Source organism: Siphateles boraxobius, unplaced genomic scaffold (genome assembly GCF_051911475.1).
Source record: "Siphateles boraxobius isolate OS27281-9 unplaced genomic scaffold, OSU_SipBor_1 33, whole genome shotgun sequence".
In the NCBI taxonomy this organism is placed as follows: Eukaryota; Metazoa; Chordata; class Actinopteri; order Cypriniformes; family Leuciscidae; genus Siphateles; species Siphateles boraxobius.
The window spans coordinates 4,389,941-4,409,537 of NW_027508953.1; the positions used below are offsets into that span (position 1 = coordinate 4,389,941).

At 35.7% G+C, this 19,597-nt stretch overlaps 1 protein-coding gene across 1 annotated transcript; it reads right to left on the minus strand.

Moving 5' to 3' along the window:
* Window positions 1-4,456: 4,456 nt before the first annotated feature.
* LOC143701592 (cell adhesion molecule CEACAM5) lies at window positions 4,457-18,958 on the minus strand. The gene is made up of 10 exons (XM_077195007.1): window positions 18,473-18,958; window positions 18,250-18,306; window positions 17,454-17,738; window positions 16,536-16,817; window positions 15,192-15,455; window positions 12,562-12,840; window positions 11,399-11,653; window positions 10,640-10,760; window positions 7,405-7,450; window positions 4,457-6,850 (listed from the first exon to the last, which is right to left on the minus strand). Exons 1-9 carry the CDS (start codon window positions 18,519-18,521, stop codon window positions 7,432-7,434), a joined length of 1,611 nt encoding a protein of 536 aa, XP_077051122.1. The 5' UTR covers window positions 18,522-18,958; the 3' UTR covers window positions 4,457-6,850; window positions 7,405-7,431.
* Window positions 18,959-19,597: the final 639 nt, after the last annotated feature.

The window sequence follows — 19,597 nt, forward strand, 5'->3', positions numbered from 1 at the left end:
AACATGTAACGGTAAAGTTGGCAGTGGCTTCATAAATTAATTAAAAACATTAAAAAAACAAAGTAGGGGATGGTTGCAACACTTTTTGCTTCAGCACCTATAACTCGCTGAATGTTTTAGCTTGAGTTCTCAAACTTTTACACAAAGTACCCACATTTGTTTACTACAAATGGAACCAATTCCGGTCTCTACAAGAATATCACAGACCTTGTGAGTTTGTCAAATACATGGTGTTACTTTGTTACAATCTACCCCGGTTGTAACACATAATGGGGTAAGTTGTAACAATAGTAAAAATGGATGCCATACCATATGATATTGTTCAAAAACAGATTTATTGAAATAAAACAAAGATGTCTCTCTCTCTCTCAATAACAGACTATGTCTGTTTGACTCGCCCCTGTGTGTTTACATTTGTCTACTAGAACACACTTACTTAACAGCACACGTAATAATAACACTAGGCTACTACAATGTACCTAATTAAGTAACATCTTTGAATATCTTTAGGTCTAACAAAAAACAACAACAGCATTTCTATGTGTGTAAATGAATCTACTTAACACATGTCCTTAACGGTATACTTAATAAACACTAATATACCAGATTAAAGAACATCTTTGTAGTCTAACTAAAAATAACATGTCAATGTGCGTGTGTGTCTATGTGTGTATTATTCTTAATCAGAGTCACAGTTTTGACAGATGAATGATGCTGGTAACCTTGGAGTGAAGGCTTGATGGGCCCATTAACTGCATAGAGCGCATTTCACACAAACCTTCCTTGACTTTGAGTTGTTAAATTGCTCCATGCAAACCACTTTATATAAAACCCTGGCAGAGACACCTCTGTCGTTCTTTCTTTTTTCCATGCCCTAGTTATTCTTTAAAAACATTAAAATCAAGACAATTCTAGTTATATGCTTGCTAAGGGGGTGGCTGTAACACTTTTTAAATAAGTGTTACAACTCTCCCCACCCCTGTCAGCCAATGTTTACCTAGCTGTATTAGCAAAGTGGTTTGAAATTAGCAAGGGGGGAAATGCATCACATATTGCCTGAGAAACTACAATTAAATCCAGTTTTATCTGCAATAGTACAGATACTAAACAAAATATAGTCTTGGTCAAAATTTTTACTTTTTGACCTCAAAATATTTTTTTCTCTCTATATATTCTTCATTTGCCTGTTGGTTTCCAACCTTGACAATCACCAAGATGGAGCAGGGAGGAAGTAGGAAAATACTGAAATGATAGCATGTCTCAGTTTAATAACCTTAATGTATTTTTGTGTAATTAATTAAGAGAAAGTACTCCGCCATCTCACGAAAGCGACTTCTAGCCTACGCACCTGCCGTCGTAAACACGACTTTCCACCTTGTGCGTAGCCTACGACTTCCCAGGAGCACTTGAATGCACCAATATACTTTCTTATCCCAGCTGTAAGTCAACCATTCATAAGTAAACATTGCTGTATATTTGAACATCTCAACCAACCCAACAACTAATAGTATGTGTCTGAGGGAGGGGCTATCTGATTTTAAAATTACACATGCACACAAACAAACGTGGTAATTTCAACACAGATGTGCTGCCGATTTTTCAGTCGTGTCCGACCTGCTTACTGAAAGACTGTTGTAAAAGTGAACATGCGTGTCTCTCTGTTTCTGAAGAACTAGATCACCCCGCCGTGTTTTCCTTCAGTAACACTCCCGAACGAGAGAGGATGTTAATGTACGTTCAAACAAATTGTCCAGCCGTATATCATAAAATGAACAAAGACATATAAGGAGCGCATGCAATACTCGTACAAACCCGCCTAAGGTTTTAATAGAAAATATGTTGTCCCCAAACCTGAAATTAACTTAAATGGGTTATTGTGACAATTATAACACTTTTTATGTGCATTACACATTTTCTCTAGATTATCATACTTTTACAGTTCATGAAAGTCAGTGGGGTTTAACTTTATACCAATATAGGACCCCATTGATGTTCAAAATATCTGTTTTGTGTTCCACAAAAGTGATACAGGAAAGACATGAGGTTTAGTAAATGACAACAGATTTCTACATTTTAAGGTCAGCCCTCTTTTCAACATTTTCAATCAATAAACTAACAGTTCAAAACATCTGTCATATAGCCTACATTATTAAGTCTTTAAGTGCTTTAGCTAAAGATAGACTAATTCTGCATTATCAAGTGCTTGATAAAATAATAAATTCGCTAAATCAGAATTAAACAAATAATGTGGTTATGTAATAAGGAAACTAACCTTTGGAATTCACCAAAGGTAATGACAGCCTTTGGGGCTTGCACAAGCAAGTTGGCGAAATGTTTCGACAGCGGAATTCAAAAAACACGGAACAAGACTGTCATGCACCTCCTCCTTTCTGTTTCTCACACATGCATGCGAAGGAACCACAACAGGTAAATTACTGGTTAGTACATTCTCACAGAACTCTACAGACAAACAGGTTTGTAACTTAAGGGCAGAAAATCTCCTCCTGTAAAAGCTTGACTCGGACGGCAGAGAGACTGATACCACAGCGACACAATGAGAGCGTGTCAGGGGAGGGGAGCTATTGTAAAAAGCTGAGGACAAGAGAGGGGCAAGAAGATAAAAACCTGAAAGACTTCATTCTGAAGCCTCAGGCTGTTTACTGAATCAATAGTGGGGATGTTCAAATATGGTGACCACACAAACACACGCAGACCATGCACATGAACCAAAACCCTACTGTGTCGCCATGTCCTGATTTAGTTAGTCATGTTCCAACATATTTCGTTGATCCTGGAACAACATTCCTTTCTGAAAATGTAGTCCTAACCATATCCCTATCAAAGGGAAATTAAGGGTGAATAACACTGATAGAAGCACCTAACCCTGTTTGTAAGCCAAAACTTGACATAAACTGTAAACTTGTCCCTCAAATCTGATTGGTTTATTGGAATGTTGTTTCAGGATCAACAAAGATGTTGATCCAGGAGCATGTCGAAACACTTGTTGAAATCAGGTTCTGCCTGTTAGATCAGGCCTGGGGCAGACCCCCGTGGGTAGACTACAGCGTACAGGACCTAAGTGAGATCCTCTCGTCCTTCCTGGTTGTCACTTTCCTGACAATGCCATGGACTGGGATTTGTGATTTAATTATATTGGATCAATGAATGCCTCTAAACTCATTCATGGACATGCAGATACACTTCAAGTGCAGGCAACACCCTTGACAAAAAAAAGATTACACCAAATACCATCACAAATCACTACTGCAAATAATAAAAAAATGCTGGTGTATAATTTACTTTGTAACAATTTTCAATTAGAAAGTGCTAGTAAATTTCACAAATAATTACAAAGAAATGGCATTGAATTAAGCTTTTTTTACTCTTTGGGGATGATATTTTTATGGCAAAGGGAACAGTTTTTGTTGTAACATATCTATTTTGGCATAAACTATTGTTACCATGGTAATTCTTTTCACTAGTCAGAATGAAAAAGAAGTCTATTCATGCAATATACTGTACAAACATACTCCTGTCACACTGGATTATATTATATATCTCAGGAGATGACAAATTGCGCTTCATGGCCAGTGAGAAACCAGTCATGCATACTTGGGTTACACCACACATTCAATGTATCAGTCAGGGAGAGCTGGAGAAACACCAAAAGCCTCCACTGTACGCCAGGCGTGGCACTCGAAATTCATAACGGCCCGTCGTGACAGTAACTAAACACACATTTGTTTCCTTTTTTGACATTTACATTTATTGAATGGGTGCACACAAGTCGAGTCTCCCACAGTGAAGGTATTAAGTACACCCAGCAGCTCTTCGCTTTAAGGATCTTTCTGTTGACTTAAGGCCAATGAACCAGCTCAACTGGTCATATATGAAAGGAGACCTGTGCAATTCAACACAGTTCCTTCACACCTACCCAAGAATAGTGATATTAATATCCATAAAGCACTGTCTTCAATAGAAAAAAAAGAACTGCTCAAAACATTGACACTGTTAACCCGATGGAAGAAACATTTTCTTTTTCTTCTATTAAAATGGATCATGTACACATATACAAAATATATACAGAAAAAAAGTTGCTGCATTAAATTAAGTACAATCAACTTGAATGTTTAAGTTTAAACATTAAGTTGAATCTCGTATAACTAAAGTTGAAATTGCTTAACTTATTTTGATTAGTTAAAGCAATGTAAAAACATGTTGTCATAACTTACTAATCATATAATTTTTTACAGAGTAGATGACTCACCGTTTACTAAACAGATTTTTGTCCAATCATATACTCTCAAGAATGTCCCTCACCAAATCTGGAACGGACAATTCATGACTTCCAGTCATTTTATTTATAATTTTCAATTTATATTTTTATACAGATAAGATATTTACCTTTCTTTTAGGGGCTCAAGAAAACGTGCACACATATCTACACAAACACTTAACACGTTCAAGGAATCATTTATTTCTTTCTTCGAAGAAATCTTACGAAATTGGGTGTAGAAAACAGATCAAATTTAATTACAATAAGTTTTACAATAATTGTTTTTCTTATTATTCAGTGAATGACATGAAAAAGTGGGGCAATTCAAACATTCTTTTTTTAAAGACACATATATAACAGTTACATAAAAGCAAAACATTTGAAAATAAATTATATTCAAAGTAACATTGAAAATACAAAACATGAGTGAACTGGTAATTTTGAGAGAATATAAACACCCTGTAAACAGAACCTGAGATCATGTTGATTGGAAGGCACCACTGCATGTGCACATGTATTTTACTCACAAATATCCAGTGCGTCACCTAAAAAAAAAAAAAAAAAAAAATAACCTAACCCTACTACAGGGCCCAATTTGGTAACTTCAAATAACTTTAAAGCACTGAACAAAAAAGGTTGTGCACAACCAAAATAATTTACATTATCCAATTTAATTTTAAATTCTATCTAGCCTATATGAAAACATTTCTGTTACATTTGTTACAAAGTACACGAGGATAAGACGTTTCCATCTTAACTGTCAAATGTGTCAAGGAAGTCTGTCTCCACACTGACAGTACAAAAACAGTGTATCTGTGGTCAGACTCATATGATTACGTGTCTCTCCAGCAAACAGCCCAAACCACTAAAACATGCGCAGGCTGCCGGAGATAAAACTGTCTACAGGTTTGCAAGGAGTTATAAAGCTCAGAATGTTATGATATTTGAGTTTTAATGCTAAAATGGAGTACACAAATATATAATAAATGTGTGTTAGTGTGTTTTTGCTGTCGACTTGCACATACATATACGTTAAAAAAGTACATACTGTATTTTAAAAACTTAGCTTAGCTCATGAATGTTCATTTAGTGACATTGTACACAAAATGTATTTCAAGGGTCAAAAAAAATATTTCCTATATATATATAGGACTATATATATATATATATATATATATATATATATATATTTAGACTGACAATATACAGAAAATGGCTGAAAATCAGAGCTAAAATTAACTAATCAAAAAATATATTTATTAGCATTTTATTTAATTTAGCCTTTTTTTGTATATTTTGAAATACATTTTGAAATATATTTGAATATATCTGGGAGCAGAGTTTTTTTTACACGTTTCTGTGGCCATAACACTTAAAATAAAGCAAGGGGATGAACTTGGAGATATATGTCCCATTCATTTATAGAAATTTCTATCTAGAGAGATCTGATCAAAATAAAAGATCACTACAATATCATCAAGATCAGATCACTGCTTTGGTCGACACAGTTAAAAACGAAACATGAAAAAGATTAGGATTTGATATCTGTTGATAAGGAAAAAAGATTTCTCACATACCGGATTTAATAAGCAACTTAAACGTATTAACACAAATACTTTTCAGTTTTAAACTTCAGATGTTCCTGTGTCTACGCAAGGTGATTTTTAAAACGGGCCTCTTTTAGAACATGAATCCATTGGAATCCTGATTACAGCAGGACGAATCTTTGTGGGGACGCCCAAGGACAGAGTAGCAATTTCGCTGCAAAACTGTGGTATGTCGTTGTCCGCAGAAATGCATTTTTTCTTCCCGCTCCTCAGTTCAAGCATGTGGGAGCTTGCCTTACTTTTAAAATAAAATGTATGGGTCACTAAGAGACACAAGAAAAGATGGGGGTTTAAAAAAAGGGTAGAAAAAGGTGTTAAGAAGCTTAAAGCATGCATCTGATCTCCAAGGCATGCTTTGCCACGAATGACCTTCCATCCACAACTCAACGGTGCCTTTGGCTTCAAGGTAAGTTGGCCCCACATATCTTCATTCCCCTGGGACTTCCGAGCATGTTGAACAGGTCTTAAAATCTCAAAGTTTCAGTGCCTTGTGGGTGCATTGAGATCTAAAAACACGTGACTGTTTCGTCACCCCTCAGTGCATTTCAGGGTGGATTGCGTTACCCAAAACAGAGCTCCTTCAAGATGACCTCTGAGACGTCAAGTCAGGACGACCGACCTGTCGGTTAAGGGTCAGATGAAGGAATGAGAGAGTGATGGAGGCTGTATCAAGTTTCTTGAGGAACAAAGGGAGCTGTCCACTGCAGCCAAGGGAAGGAAGAGATGCAGATAAAGGTAAACAGTCTCGCTGTTTAACCGCCGTCCTCTATCGTGTGTAAGACTGGGGTACGTTTGCACAGGGTAAAAAGGATATAAAAAAAAGGACATTTAAAAACACGTTGCGCTCCTGAAAAGGCCAAACCTGCAGGTGTATGTCAGTTGTGAGAGCAGTTTTTCCAGTTGCCTTGGTAGAGAGCTTTTGTAGATAAAAAAGACTGATAAATGGCTGAAGGGTTGGTCTTGAAGTCTGGGGAAGACATGTACATGATTTCAGGTTATTAACGTAATGAGAGTGCAAACAAACGCTGACAGACTGAGAATACATTCAGCACACCGATGGCAAAGCTTCACCCATTCGAACGCTTAATATTCACCATTTGTCATTAAAATAACATGACGCTGAGAGTAAAACAGGCTCCCATTGCAGAAAGCTACCCACACCCAACAACAGACAAGAAAACTAGTTTTCTTGCAACAGCCACTCCTTTGTTAGTTCTTCAGATTGAAGCATATCCCTCCTTTCTTTTCAAGAAAAAGTCAAGCATATCTTTGCGAAAGTGTACAGAGTGAAGCTAGACACTTAATCAACGCATGCTGCCAAAACCGACACTGATATGCGTTAAGGAAGCCTTTTGAAAGTCAGCCCGGTCGTATCATTGCAGTTTGCAGAAAAGCTAGTGTCAATAGCCCGAAGTCAATGCAAAGAGCCGGCATGGAAAAAACAATAAATAGCTAAATAAATAATGTTAGCCTGCTGTACCGAAAACAAAAGATGCTATGCACCACTAGAGGAAGACTTACCAGGTCACCTTACAGCCAGGTCTTGCTTTAATATGGAGATGGAACACTAAAACAAAAAGGGGAAAAAAAATTAATCATTGATCACTGAAAAATAAATAATGACATCACAAGATGAGGAAAGAATGGGGTGTAGTCCGAATCGGTAAACATGGGAAAAATGACTCTGACGAACTAAAATAAAACCTCATAAGTGACTGAAGACTTCAATCACCACTGAGCACATAACATTTTGATATGCCAAGAAGCATAAAGATATCCCAGTCTGGAGCACACACCTAGGTAGTGCTGTCTAGGTAGGCGGCTCACAGCCAATGCTATTCGCTTACCTAGGTGGTTGCACAAGCATTAAAGATATGCTAGTTACAAACAAATTACACATATTATGTTCTTCTCTCTTGATGCAATTACATGATGAACCATATATTTCTGTTCCAGTGACAAAAAAAATATCTGAACAATTCACGCTATGCCAAATAGGTCAAACGCTCATAGCGTTGAGAGACTTCATTGAAATGCACGACAGTGCAAAATAAGCAAGCAACAGTCAGACGGTTGTGCAAGGCTGAAACTGCGGCAGAAATATTCACGAGGGTAAGAAGTGAGACAGAGACAGACGTGTGTGAACATGACTAACATTCCAACTATATTCCTAAATGATCTCCTTTTAATTCTCTTTCTGATTCTTTCATCGAGCTACAAGAGTGATTCGGATTAAACGATCATTATACACTGGATAAATGTAGGTAATTATGTCATTTCATCATTAATTTTATTCACCTGAACAGAAAAAACATTAATAGAGATAGACAGAGTGTGAAAGGAAAACTAATGGTGAGAAAAAAAAGAGATGTTCTTTACAAATGTGTCTTATCGAACTGTATCTATAGTCAAAAACATGCAAACCACACAAAATAACCTATTAATGAAAATAGCTATTAAAGACAAAACATTTCCAGGTGGTCTAAGAGGAGATGAACTAAGGTTGAACGTTATCTATGACAGGCTTCACTCCCTCCCAGGATGCATTAGTCACAGGTGGAAAATTTAAGTTCAACTTTCAGTTTCAGATCTGATCCGTTTTCCAAGTACACAAACTGAATTTCAAACATTTGAAGGTAACGTAGAATTGACAGAAAGAATTGCAATGTATGGAGGATAAATGAGATGACACACCTATACCTGGGAATTTTTGCATGCAGTGTGTGTGTTTGTATTTCTGTGAGTGTGTAGACAGTGTGCGCTAGCTTCTTATCAAATAAACATCTCTCTGTTAGACGTATCAGTTGCATTTGCATATGATTCCCTCAAAGCTTTGGTTTTGCATTTCCAGTATTTCTTGTCCTTTTCATATGCTACACGTGTTATCAAAATCCATTTAGCTAGGAACATTTAGGTGGCCTTCTATGAAATTATCAGCCTTGAAGCTTTTTTTACTTCGTTTAGCTATCAGATTTTTGTCTAAACAAGACAGATTTTCTGTGTAGTATCATCTATCTGATTAAACCAATGTCAAATGTTTTCCAAACTAAATAAAAAAAAACATTTATCTCTCTTCATGAGGTAGAATTCCATGTGGTTGTCTGTGTGATGATGGATTTTTTAATTAATCAACTGACATTTGTTTTTCTGGCAGGAACAACATTCATGCTTTTGAATTTGAAATGTTTGTTTCCCCCTGTAGTTGAAAACAGATGTCTAAACTTGAAACCTTATTATTATTAATCAACAGTACAAAAAAATGTAAATTTTTATTTTAGTTTCATATGAACTATTCCTTTAACGACATTCACTACCATTCAAAAGTTTTCGATTTTTTTGTTAACTGTAAAGACATTTAAAATGTTACAAAAAACAATATATATTTTAAAATATTTTAAATTGTAATAATATTTCACAATATGACTGTTTTTACTGTATTTTGATCAAATAAATGTAGTATTGGTGAGCATAAGAGAATTACCATTAAAAAAATCTTGTCAACCCCAAACTTTTGAATGGGCGTGTATAAACTTAAAAGGTTTAACTGACATGTGTTATTACATTATCAAATACAAGTGCTAAAAGTTTTCAGTTTCATACCATGAACAACACTGAACAATATTGCCACATTTTTAGTGATGTCTCACCACCACACATACATCACTCTTAAAAAACTGAAGTTACAAAAGAATGATTAACCAGTGCTTCCTGGATCAACAGAAAAATTTATTAATTTTGTGTTAAAATGCCCCTTCGGCAAATCACAGTGAATGGAAAGGAATCGGGAAGTGATAAAGCGCATCATATCCTCTCTGACAGTCATGTCTTACAACAAACATATACTCTTTGCTTACAACACACTTGGGTTGTCTGAAGGTCTAATGATTGACATAGACATGTCACGTCTCATGTTACTAAAACCACCCCCATTTCCTGTGAGGTCAAAATGTTAAGTAGTGAAGTTATTGCATTGTGCAATCAAGAACTGTCATTACCTAATGGTTTACACATCTGAGGATACAGAAACATTAGTTGATAAAACTACAAAATACAAAATAATTTTTCAAAGCTATATTTATATATTATTATATACTAATAAAATTTGATTATTTAATTTATTTGTTATGTGGTTTCGTGCTAGAGTATGACATCATTACCTTAGCAACATGCTAACTCCAAATTCTGGCCCAGTTTACGTGCATTGTGAACTTACTACTCTTTACATGTGACTTTTGTAGTATATTTTTGGACTATCACGTTAAAGGATAGTTCACCCAAAAATGAAAATTCTGTCATCATTTATTCGGCCTCAAGTTGTTCCAAACCTGTATGAGTTTCTTTCTTCTGTTGAACACTAAAAAGATCTTTTGAAGAATGTCGGTAACCAAACAGTTGCTGGACCCTATTGACTTCCATAGTTTTTTTATGTCCATTTTTATGCCCAGCAACAATTCTTCAAAATATCTTCTTTTGTGTTCAGCAGAAGAAATAAACTCATACAGGTTTGGAACAACTTGAGGGGTAGTAAATGATGACAGAATTTTCATTTTTGGGTGATCTAACCCTTTAATTCACAAATGCTGTAGAGAAAGCTTAACTTGCATTGAACCCAGAACATTACTTTAAAAGATGGTCAGATCACACCCATATATCCAAAAGACAAAAACAATTGCTTTAAACCATTTCATTATCCATGCATGTTTTGGATACTCAGTTTTCTGAATGTGAGAGGGGAGAGGAATAATTTTAGACTCACTCTGTGGCAGATTTTCTCCTGCACCTTATAATGCAAGCGATGATGATCACAGCCATAATCACAGCAATTACAATTCCAGCAATGGCTCCTCCAGATAGACCCTCGTCTACCGCACCGACCTCTGCAAAACATGAGGTGTTTAACGTAACATAATATATATATATATATATATATATATATATATATATATAGAAAGAGAGAGAGAGAGAGAGAGACTACAATTTAGTAGCAAATTGATCGAACACTAAATTATTGAAATTATTAGAATTTTTTAAATATGAATTTGAAATTGTACTCTATGTACTACAAATAAAACAGTTAATAGATTTGGCACTCAAATAATAATAAATTAATAAAACTGTGTTAATAATTCTGTTAATCTGGCACATTATAAGTTATAAAATAGATAAATATCGGCCGAATAATCAGCCCGACTGGGTCTAATTCTAGATAAGGAACACTCAAAAGTGGCAGGCACACTAACTGTTCTATGCCAGTAATGTCAAAATTGCAAAAGATTGGATAAATATTACTTATATAATATTATACAATATATTTCATGTTATATATCACAGTATAATTAAATTATTATAATATAATATAAACTAATGTGAAATATGAATATTAATAACTTATTTAATTAATCATCATCATGCCCGTGTATGAGTATATAAGTAGTCAGTATTGCATTGTAAAATTAGCATTAATTGGCATAATAGCCTATTTGTGAGGCAAAAAAAAATGCTGAGGCTCGTTTACCTGTCACTTCGAGTGTGTGTGTCGTTTTTTTCATCATTCCCGTGATTGGGTTGAATGCCTCGCAGGTGTACATGCCACTGTTCGCAGCACTGGCCTTTGCAACAACATAGATTGACCGACTGAAGTTCATCGCTGTATCGTTGAGTTTCCATGCGTACGTACTGGGGGGGACAGACTCCGCAGAGCAGGAAATCTCTATAGGCTCTTCAAACTTCACCGCTTTCTTTGCTTGAATCTTCACGTTCTCTGGACCGTCTGAGAGATATCAGAGAGATTGGCTCAGTTAGGCAGGTCACATTTACATTAGAGTAAAGCAAACAAACTGTCGGTAACAATACAAGATAGGCTAATGTTTAGACATGACAACAACAGAGAAGTGATACACAAATAACCTAAGTAGACATGACACGTGTCTCGGAAGTGAAATTTTGAACATGCTTGATTTTCAACAATGGATATACACGTAACAGCTGGATTTTTTTATCAATGAGGTGAAGTAATGGAAAAAGAATATAAAAAATGATTGAATATAATATTAATTAAATCATGGCCCAGTTCAATAGACAAGGCTTAAATTAAGCAAGGATTAGGCTTTAGTTCAATTCGGACATCTAAGTAACTTTTATAAACATTACTAGTGTGCATCTTGAGACAAAACAATGGGTCTGACATATTTTAAGATGCATTTTAGTCTGGGACTAGGCTAAAGCTTTGTCCGTGGTACCGGGAATATAACATTGAATATATATTAATTACATTAATTATATAAATATAATAATATAAAATTAAAAAAATTAGGTGATTTTGACCCCCTTTATGCATTTGTGTATGCTTTTTGCTTCACGTATTCTAGGGTTTAAAAATAAAGCTTTCAAAAATGGGCTTTTCACAGCGATGCCACAAAAGAACCATTGGTGATTCCCCATCCGTTCTTTTCTTATTGTGAAGAATATTTTATAATCTAAAGAACTTTTTGGGCATTGAAAAGGTTCCATGGATGTTAAAGGTTCTTCATGGAACCATCGATACAAATAAATAACTTTTATTTTAAAGAGTTGTATGTTAATTGCTGCACTCCATTCAATGCAACAATTTATGTAACAATATATTTACTGACTACATAGGCAGTATTTCAATGAAACTGTCCTCTCTTGGACACTTACAGTTGATCACCATCTTATAGCTGGCTTCATCTTTGTTCACTTTGTTCTTCAATTGGCACTTGTACTCGCCCATGTCCTCTTTAACAACTTGAGCAATCGCCAGAGATTTCTTGTCGGCTGAAAGGGTGACACGGTCACCAGGAGTCAGAGGTTTGCTGTCCTTCAGCCATTCCACGGTTTCAGCTTTCCCAGCGGCTGCCGAGCAGGTGAGGTTGACTGTGCTGTTGCCAGCGATGAGAAGTGATGTGGAGCTGGAGATATTTGTTCCAGATAAGGCCTCTACAAGAACACAGCAAAAGAGAAGACAAACCATAAGTGATGCTTCCAGAATATGGAGCCCAATGACAGACATAATGTCAATTAGAAGGTGAGAACAACGGCTGGTAAGATTTCTTTATGTTTTGAAATAAGTCTCTTATGCTCACCAATACTGCATTCATTTGAATAAAAATGCAGCAAAAAAAATATTTGTAATATAAAATAACTTTTTTATTGTAATGCATTTTAAAATGTAATTTATTCCTGTGATGCAAAGCTGAATTTTCAGCATCATTACTGATCCTTCAGAAATCATTTTACTATGCTGATTTGGTGCTCAAGAAATGTTTCTTATTATTATCAATGCTGAAAACACAATAACAACAGTATATCATATAGTTTTGTGTAAACTGATACTTTTTTCAGAATTCTTTGATGAATAGAAAGTTCCAAAAAAACACAATTTGTTCTAAATATTTGTAACTTTTGATCAATTTAATGCATCCTTCCTGAATAAAAGTATCAATTTCTTTAAAAAATAAAACAAAAAAACCTGACCCGAAACTTTTAAATGGTAGTGTAAATGGTACAAATAAATCTGATTTGTGTTTGGTCTTTTTAAATTCAAGTCAGACAGTGGTTTTCTGTCTAAGTGGGCAATTCTTGGCTAAAAAAAAGCTGTAAAGTGGACAAGATATTACTGTATATATAATAGTCAATAGTCACAAGTCAATCTAACCACACAAGATAAGCTCTCACAGCAACTTCATTCACCACAGCACTTTTCGACCATCGCTTCTTCTCGTGTTTGTACAGACATCATTACTGTGGAATGCACCAGTTTGAATCAGACTCATTGCATTCACCAAATACCTGACACTCTATCATTCAGCACAGTTTGTTTTCCTGTTTTTAGTTTCGGGTAAGACGCATGTAACAGCTGCAAATTAACTCTCTAAAATCATATCGAGTAAGCTTTGAGAAAAGCATATGTAACCTGAGAGAATTCTTTGTATTAGATCATCTCATTAAAGATGTTTGAGCTTTTTTGCATGAACCGTTCAGAATTTAAATTTTATACAAAATAAATGCATTACGGTTACACCTTTAAGACGAACCTCCAAGCAGAAGTCGGTATTCTGCGACTGAAACCTTAGCCAGGTGTCTACCCCAAAACGTATGTGACGTCAGAAAGTTTGTATTCTGCTTTCTTTAGCGTGCTGCTTTCACACACATGGAAACACCTCAGGGGAAGACATGTAAGCCGTTTACAATCAATGCCCTCAGTCAAAGAAAGCAGAACATGCCTGGAACTTCTACCCACTAACATGAACCGAGACTCACAGTAAAGCAGAGGAACAGGTTCATCTTTTAAAAGCACTTGTAAGTTAAGAAGCCATTTTGAATAAAGACAGACAGACATACAGCAGTTGCTATGTGAAATTTAAAGGATACCTTTAATAAACCTTGCAACTTTTTCAGTGTAAAAAACACGAAATTTTGTAGCGGCTACTCTTTTCATTGCAATTACAATTAATGGGGACAAAAGATTTCAAGCTTTACGAATGAACTGTTTTCATATGAATTTTGCATTATATTCTATAAGTCTTCTGAAGCCATTTGATAGAAGACTGGTATTTAAATATCATTCACTGATTTAGTGAATAAAATATTCAAATTAGTTTTGCGAACCAGATCAATTGATTCATTGAAAAGGTCCATTAAACACACTAAGGAGAGCTAGGGGAGATAACAGCTTAAATTTATATCTGATTCTCCCTTAAAGCTATCATATGATTTCAGAAGACTTGGGTTATAGCGCATGAGTCTTATGGACTACTTTTATGCCCTTTCTGAAGTTTGAAAGCCTCAGTTCCCACTCATTGTAACTTCATTGGAAAAGTGCAACCAGGAGCAATTCACCTATTTGTGTTCCACGGAAGAAATGTAGTCATCCGAGTTTGGAATAACATGAGGGCGAGTAAATGATGTCTTATAATTGTCAGTTCCGAGCAAACTAATCCTTCAACATTTAACACCGAAATCAAGACTCTTTTCAGTTTTGTTTCCATTGTCCTTCTAGGCAAAGGTATTTGTTCCTCTTCTCTCAGAGATAATTTTTTTTTTTTTAAATCCTTATCGCTCTTCTTGGCAATGAAGTCACCATGGCAAAGCATGTCTATCTCTGTGCTGCTCCACTGCTAATCAAAAGATTTCAATGGATGTCTTCACTTTTCAATGGTATATTTTTACGAGTGTACGGATAAGTATATATTTGAATATATTAATAGCACTAGAAATACAACATGCACTTGATGGAACTTCGGTTTGCATTCAAAGCATCGGTACATGTCTTTAGGCTTTTGACTTACCCAGAACAGTCACCAAAGCAACCGATGAGACAACTTTGCGGTTGGTCTTCATGTTGTTGGCCACACAGCTATAGTTGCCACTGTGTTTTTCCTCTAAATTGGTGATGGTGATGTTGGCCATCTGAAACATCTCTACCCCGTTAACTTTCCAGTTGAACTGAGCGGGAGGGTCAGAATCGGCAGAGCATGTGAGTGTTAAGTTAGAGCCTTTCTTAAGGAATGGATCAGTTGGAGTCTGCGTCATGACGATTTTCTCAGGGCCATCTAGACACACAAGGACAAAAGGAGATGATGAAAAGAAGGTTGAGTAAAGGTTTATTAAAGTGCTTGCAAGGCAGCTATGCTTTTAGGATTTTTGATACACTTAAGATTAAAGTCTTAAAACCTCCCATTCCATTTTTTGGGGAAATTCTAGTTTTTGACAGAAAAGGCTCAACATGAAATAACCAGGAATTATGTTGTCACTAGCAGAAAAACATCAAACAGTGCGCCATGTTAGTTGTGCAATGTACAGAAGAAGCGTGTATTTTGAGCATGTGGACTTTAGGCCAATGCATTCTATTTCAAATTAAAAAATAATTAAAAAAAGTGATGATAGAGACTGCTGCAGTCCATTTACTTTCATGACCAAACCATGCCCTCGCAAAGGCTTTAAAAAAGGTTTGATCTGTTTGGAATGTAAATGCACACACAAACACTATTTTAAGACATTTACCGTCTTCCTGCTGTTCACAGGCTCATTCATTCACAACTATATTTGATCTAATCTCAGCCTGCATTTTTTCCAACACCTGCACCAGAACCTGTTTTAACTAGAAAGTCTCTTCAGATCTCTGCTGTCATGTGTGCTTTCTAGTGCACACCATCTGCAGAGACAAAGACTGCAGGTAGTAAAAACGAAAGACACAATCTTAACTTATCTTCAGTAGATCCAGTAACTATGGCTGTTAATTTTTAAATTTTGCTACTTAACTGAGAGTAATGTATGTGCAGAAATGTGTGAATATTTGTGTGAAAACACAATTCCATCATACTGTCTTAACAGAACTGTTCAGCCAAAACATTTGACATTATTTAAATAAATATTTTATTGTTTTAAGAATTTTTAAACTTTCTGAATAATAACATGAAAAAAGAAAAAAGAAACTTCTGAACTTATACAATAGCAGAGTCATAGCCGGGTCTTTCCCGCATAAATTGGTTTTAAAATACATCATATGGGTTTGGGACAACATGAGGGTGAGTAAATCATGACATTTTTGGGTGAACTGTTCCTTTAAGGCAAACAGTGCTTGTGTATTTATGTGTCAGACTATGCATGTGTGGGTGCGACCAGGTACGTACAGCTCACAGTGAGATTGAAGGGAGCGCTCTTCCCGGACTCCAGTGCATTCTCTGCTATGCAGATGATGGGTCCTTTTAGATCTGTACGGCGAACTTCGGTAATAATTAGCTCATTGCCGGCTGAGTTCAGCTTCATATGTGTGCCATCCAACACCAAAGGGACCGAACCATTGAACCACTTGTAAGTAAAGGAGCCTTTGGCAGAGCAGGTCAGAACCACTGTGCTGTTGAACTCTACAGCTTCAAGGAGACTGGACGAAATCTTGACGTCAGTTACAGGCTCTGGAGAGAAAAGAAAAGAACATGGATTGTGTCCATTTAGAAACATCTTTTGCTCTTGCTTAGAGTTTCCCAAGTAATGAAACCTTAAAGAAACCTGGGGTTAAGTGTCTTGCTCATGGCATAATAGTAACAGGTCCTGACTTGTTTCTTGGGAGAACTAACCAAATAACAAACCCTGAGATTTGACAACATACATTTTACATCTAAATCTTGATTTCCAGTCACTGGATGAATGTCTTTAAAGTTAGTCATATTACAATCAAAAGTTTAAAGTAAGTCACAAAATGACTCATCATCACTATCCACAAAAAGGTTGATTCAATCATATCATTCATGGTTCTATAAAACCCCAATGCAAACTCCATACTATCCACCCTATTAATCACTGATTGTTTGTGAGATTAACTTTTTTGTGTGTTATTCAGTGCAACGTTGTTGGCAACGCTGAGTCTTTAAGAACTGCTAAAGTTAAGTTTAAGTACTCAGTAATGCTTTTAACATACTTGTGCAGGACTTGCCTACAACCATTCCGTTGAAGGTCTTCTAGTAAGACCTTCAACCACTAGTCTTCACTACCCCGGTTTTTTAAATGTTTCTTTAAATACCTGAATATTGCAGTTGATATTCAATACTTACCAAGAACCTCGAGATCAATTTGTCCTGTCCGTGGCGTTCCCTTAGAAGTGACTATATTGAGAATATATTCCCCTTCATCCTCCTTCACCAGCGATCTGAGCTGAACCTCGCATGTTGTCACATTATAGCTGACTCTGCTGGCGTATTTCTCCTCGATATTTTTGGTGTCCATTGTTGGTAGGTGTGTGATTATTGGTACATTGGTTCGACCATTGTTGAAAGTCCATGATATGGTTAGAAAATCCATTGTTGAGGTAATTGTTGTTTTGAAGGTTACATTTTTACCTGGTTCAAAGTCGTGAGGAGAAATCTAGTTTAATACTTCTGTGCTACATTTTTAGACATGAATCTAAGCATTGCATTCATGGTTTTATACCAAAATAACAAATATTTAGCGTTAAAGACACCATCTTTAACCATCTATTGAAAGTACTAAAAAAATCTATACATACACCTTGAATACCAGTCCTGTAAATACACAACAGGTTTACTTGTCACATGACAACAAAATGGCTTAAGTTATGCCACACTGACTTTGATTTGGCAGACATTTTTTAAATATTAATAACTTTTTTTAAAGAAAAAATAAAAATAGCAAACTTCTATACTAAATTATACTGATAACATTTAAGCTCTCCAGACAGATAGACTACCTAGAAATATTTCATTTTAAGCCTAAAATTATTTTTAATTCGAAAACATATAGATATTAATTATAGAACAGGTGTAGGCTATAATATCGCAGTAGATCCTCACATACACACAAACACACACACGCACACACACACCGACTCACCTACAACGCCATTGGTTTTGTCGTTCAGAAGCGGACTGATTTGGGAACAGCATCTTCCTACAAGAGGAACGATTTTTAAGTCAGGACACAGGTGAAATAAAAGGTTAACCTACACATTATGTCCCGGCGTATGATACTGCTTCAAATTAATACCATGAGATTTACATCCACAAATTTAGTTTTTGAAATACAAAAAATAAAATAACACGTTTTTTTAACTTACCGAGAGCTGCCAAAATGAGCAAAGGAACCCTAAAGTAATAGAAATCCATATGGAAAGATGTAAGTCCCTGGAGCGACAGAGAGGAATGTGAGACGATGTGACTTCTCTGTAAGAAAGAACTTGAGAAACTTCACGCGGACACACCTAACCAGTTTATCTGAAAACACGCCCCTTTTTTAACCTGTACTCTCTTCTGATGTCATACCTACCAGTGGAAGAAACTGTACTGCAACATTAACGTTACCCTCATTTCATGGACATTTTTATTTCTTACTATAACAACACTCAGCATGTTGCCTATGTGCATAAAATACTTAATAAAACAATGTAAACTAAATATTAGTGTAAATAATTAGGCTATTTACGTTAATTGTTTTATTCATTAATGCTGCGTGTTGTTATAGTAAGACATTAAAATGTCAATGAAATGAGGGTAATGTTGCAGTAGGCTACAGTAAGTTTCTGCTGTTTGGCTATTTCTCCAATACAAAGGCACGTTTTGGCTGTTATATTTAAATTGAAGTTGAGGGCGGGGGAAAAGAAAAAGAAAAAAATAATTATCAAATGCGGGAATGAGGATGTACTTGTGGCTTCTACTGACGCCTAGCGTCAAAATGGGACATTTCATGTTTGCGCATATACATTATGTGTGCGTAGGCTATTAGCAAGCAAAAGAACATCAGCCAATATTAGGAATATAATTAGTAATTGCCAGGGATTTGACCTTAACATCATTAAGGGAGTTCAACAAAGATGGTTTCTGTAGATCTCTTAGATCAGTGTTTATATTCTCTCTTACTTTACCACTAAAGCATCATAGTCATCATAGTTACTGTCTCTTTGAACATGCTCTCCAAAACATTAATAAATGTTGTGCTTTGGGACTTAAAGTGATAGTTCACCTAAAATTGAAAACTTTGTAATTTAGGCCTACTCACCCTCACGTTTTTCCAAACCTGTATGAATCTCTTTCTTTTGCTGAAAATTTTAGTTTAGAGTCCAATTCTCACTATTAACTTGCTTATTAGCATGCATATTACAAGGATATTAGCTGTTTATTAGTACTTATAAAACACATATTAATGCCTTATTCTGCATGACCATATTCTACATCCCTAATCCAAT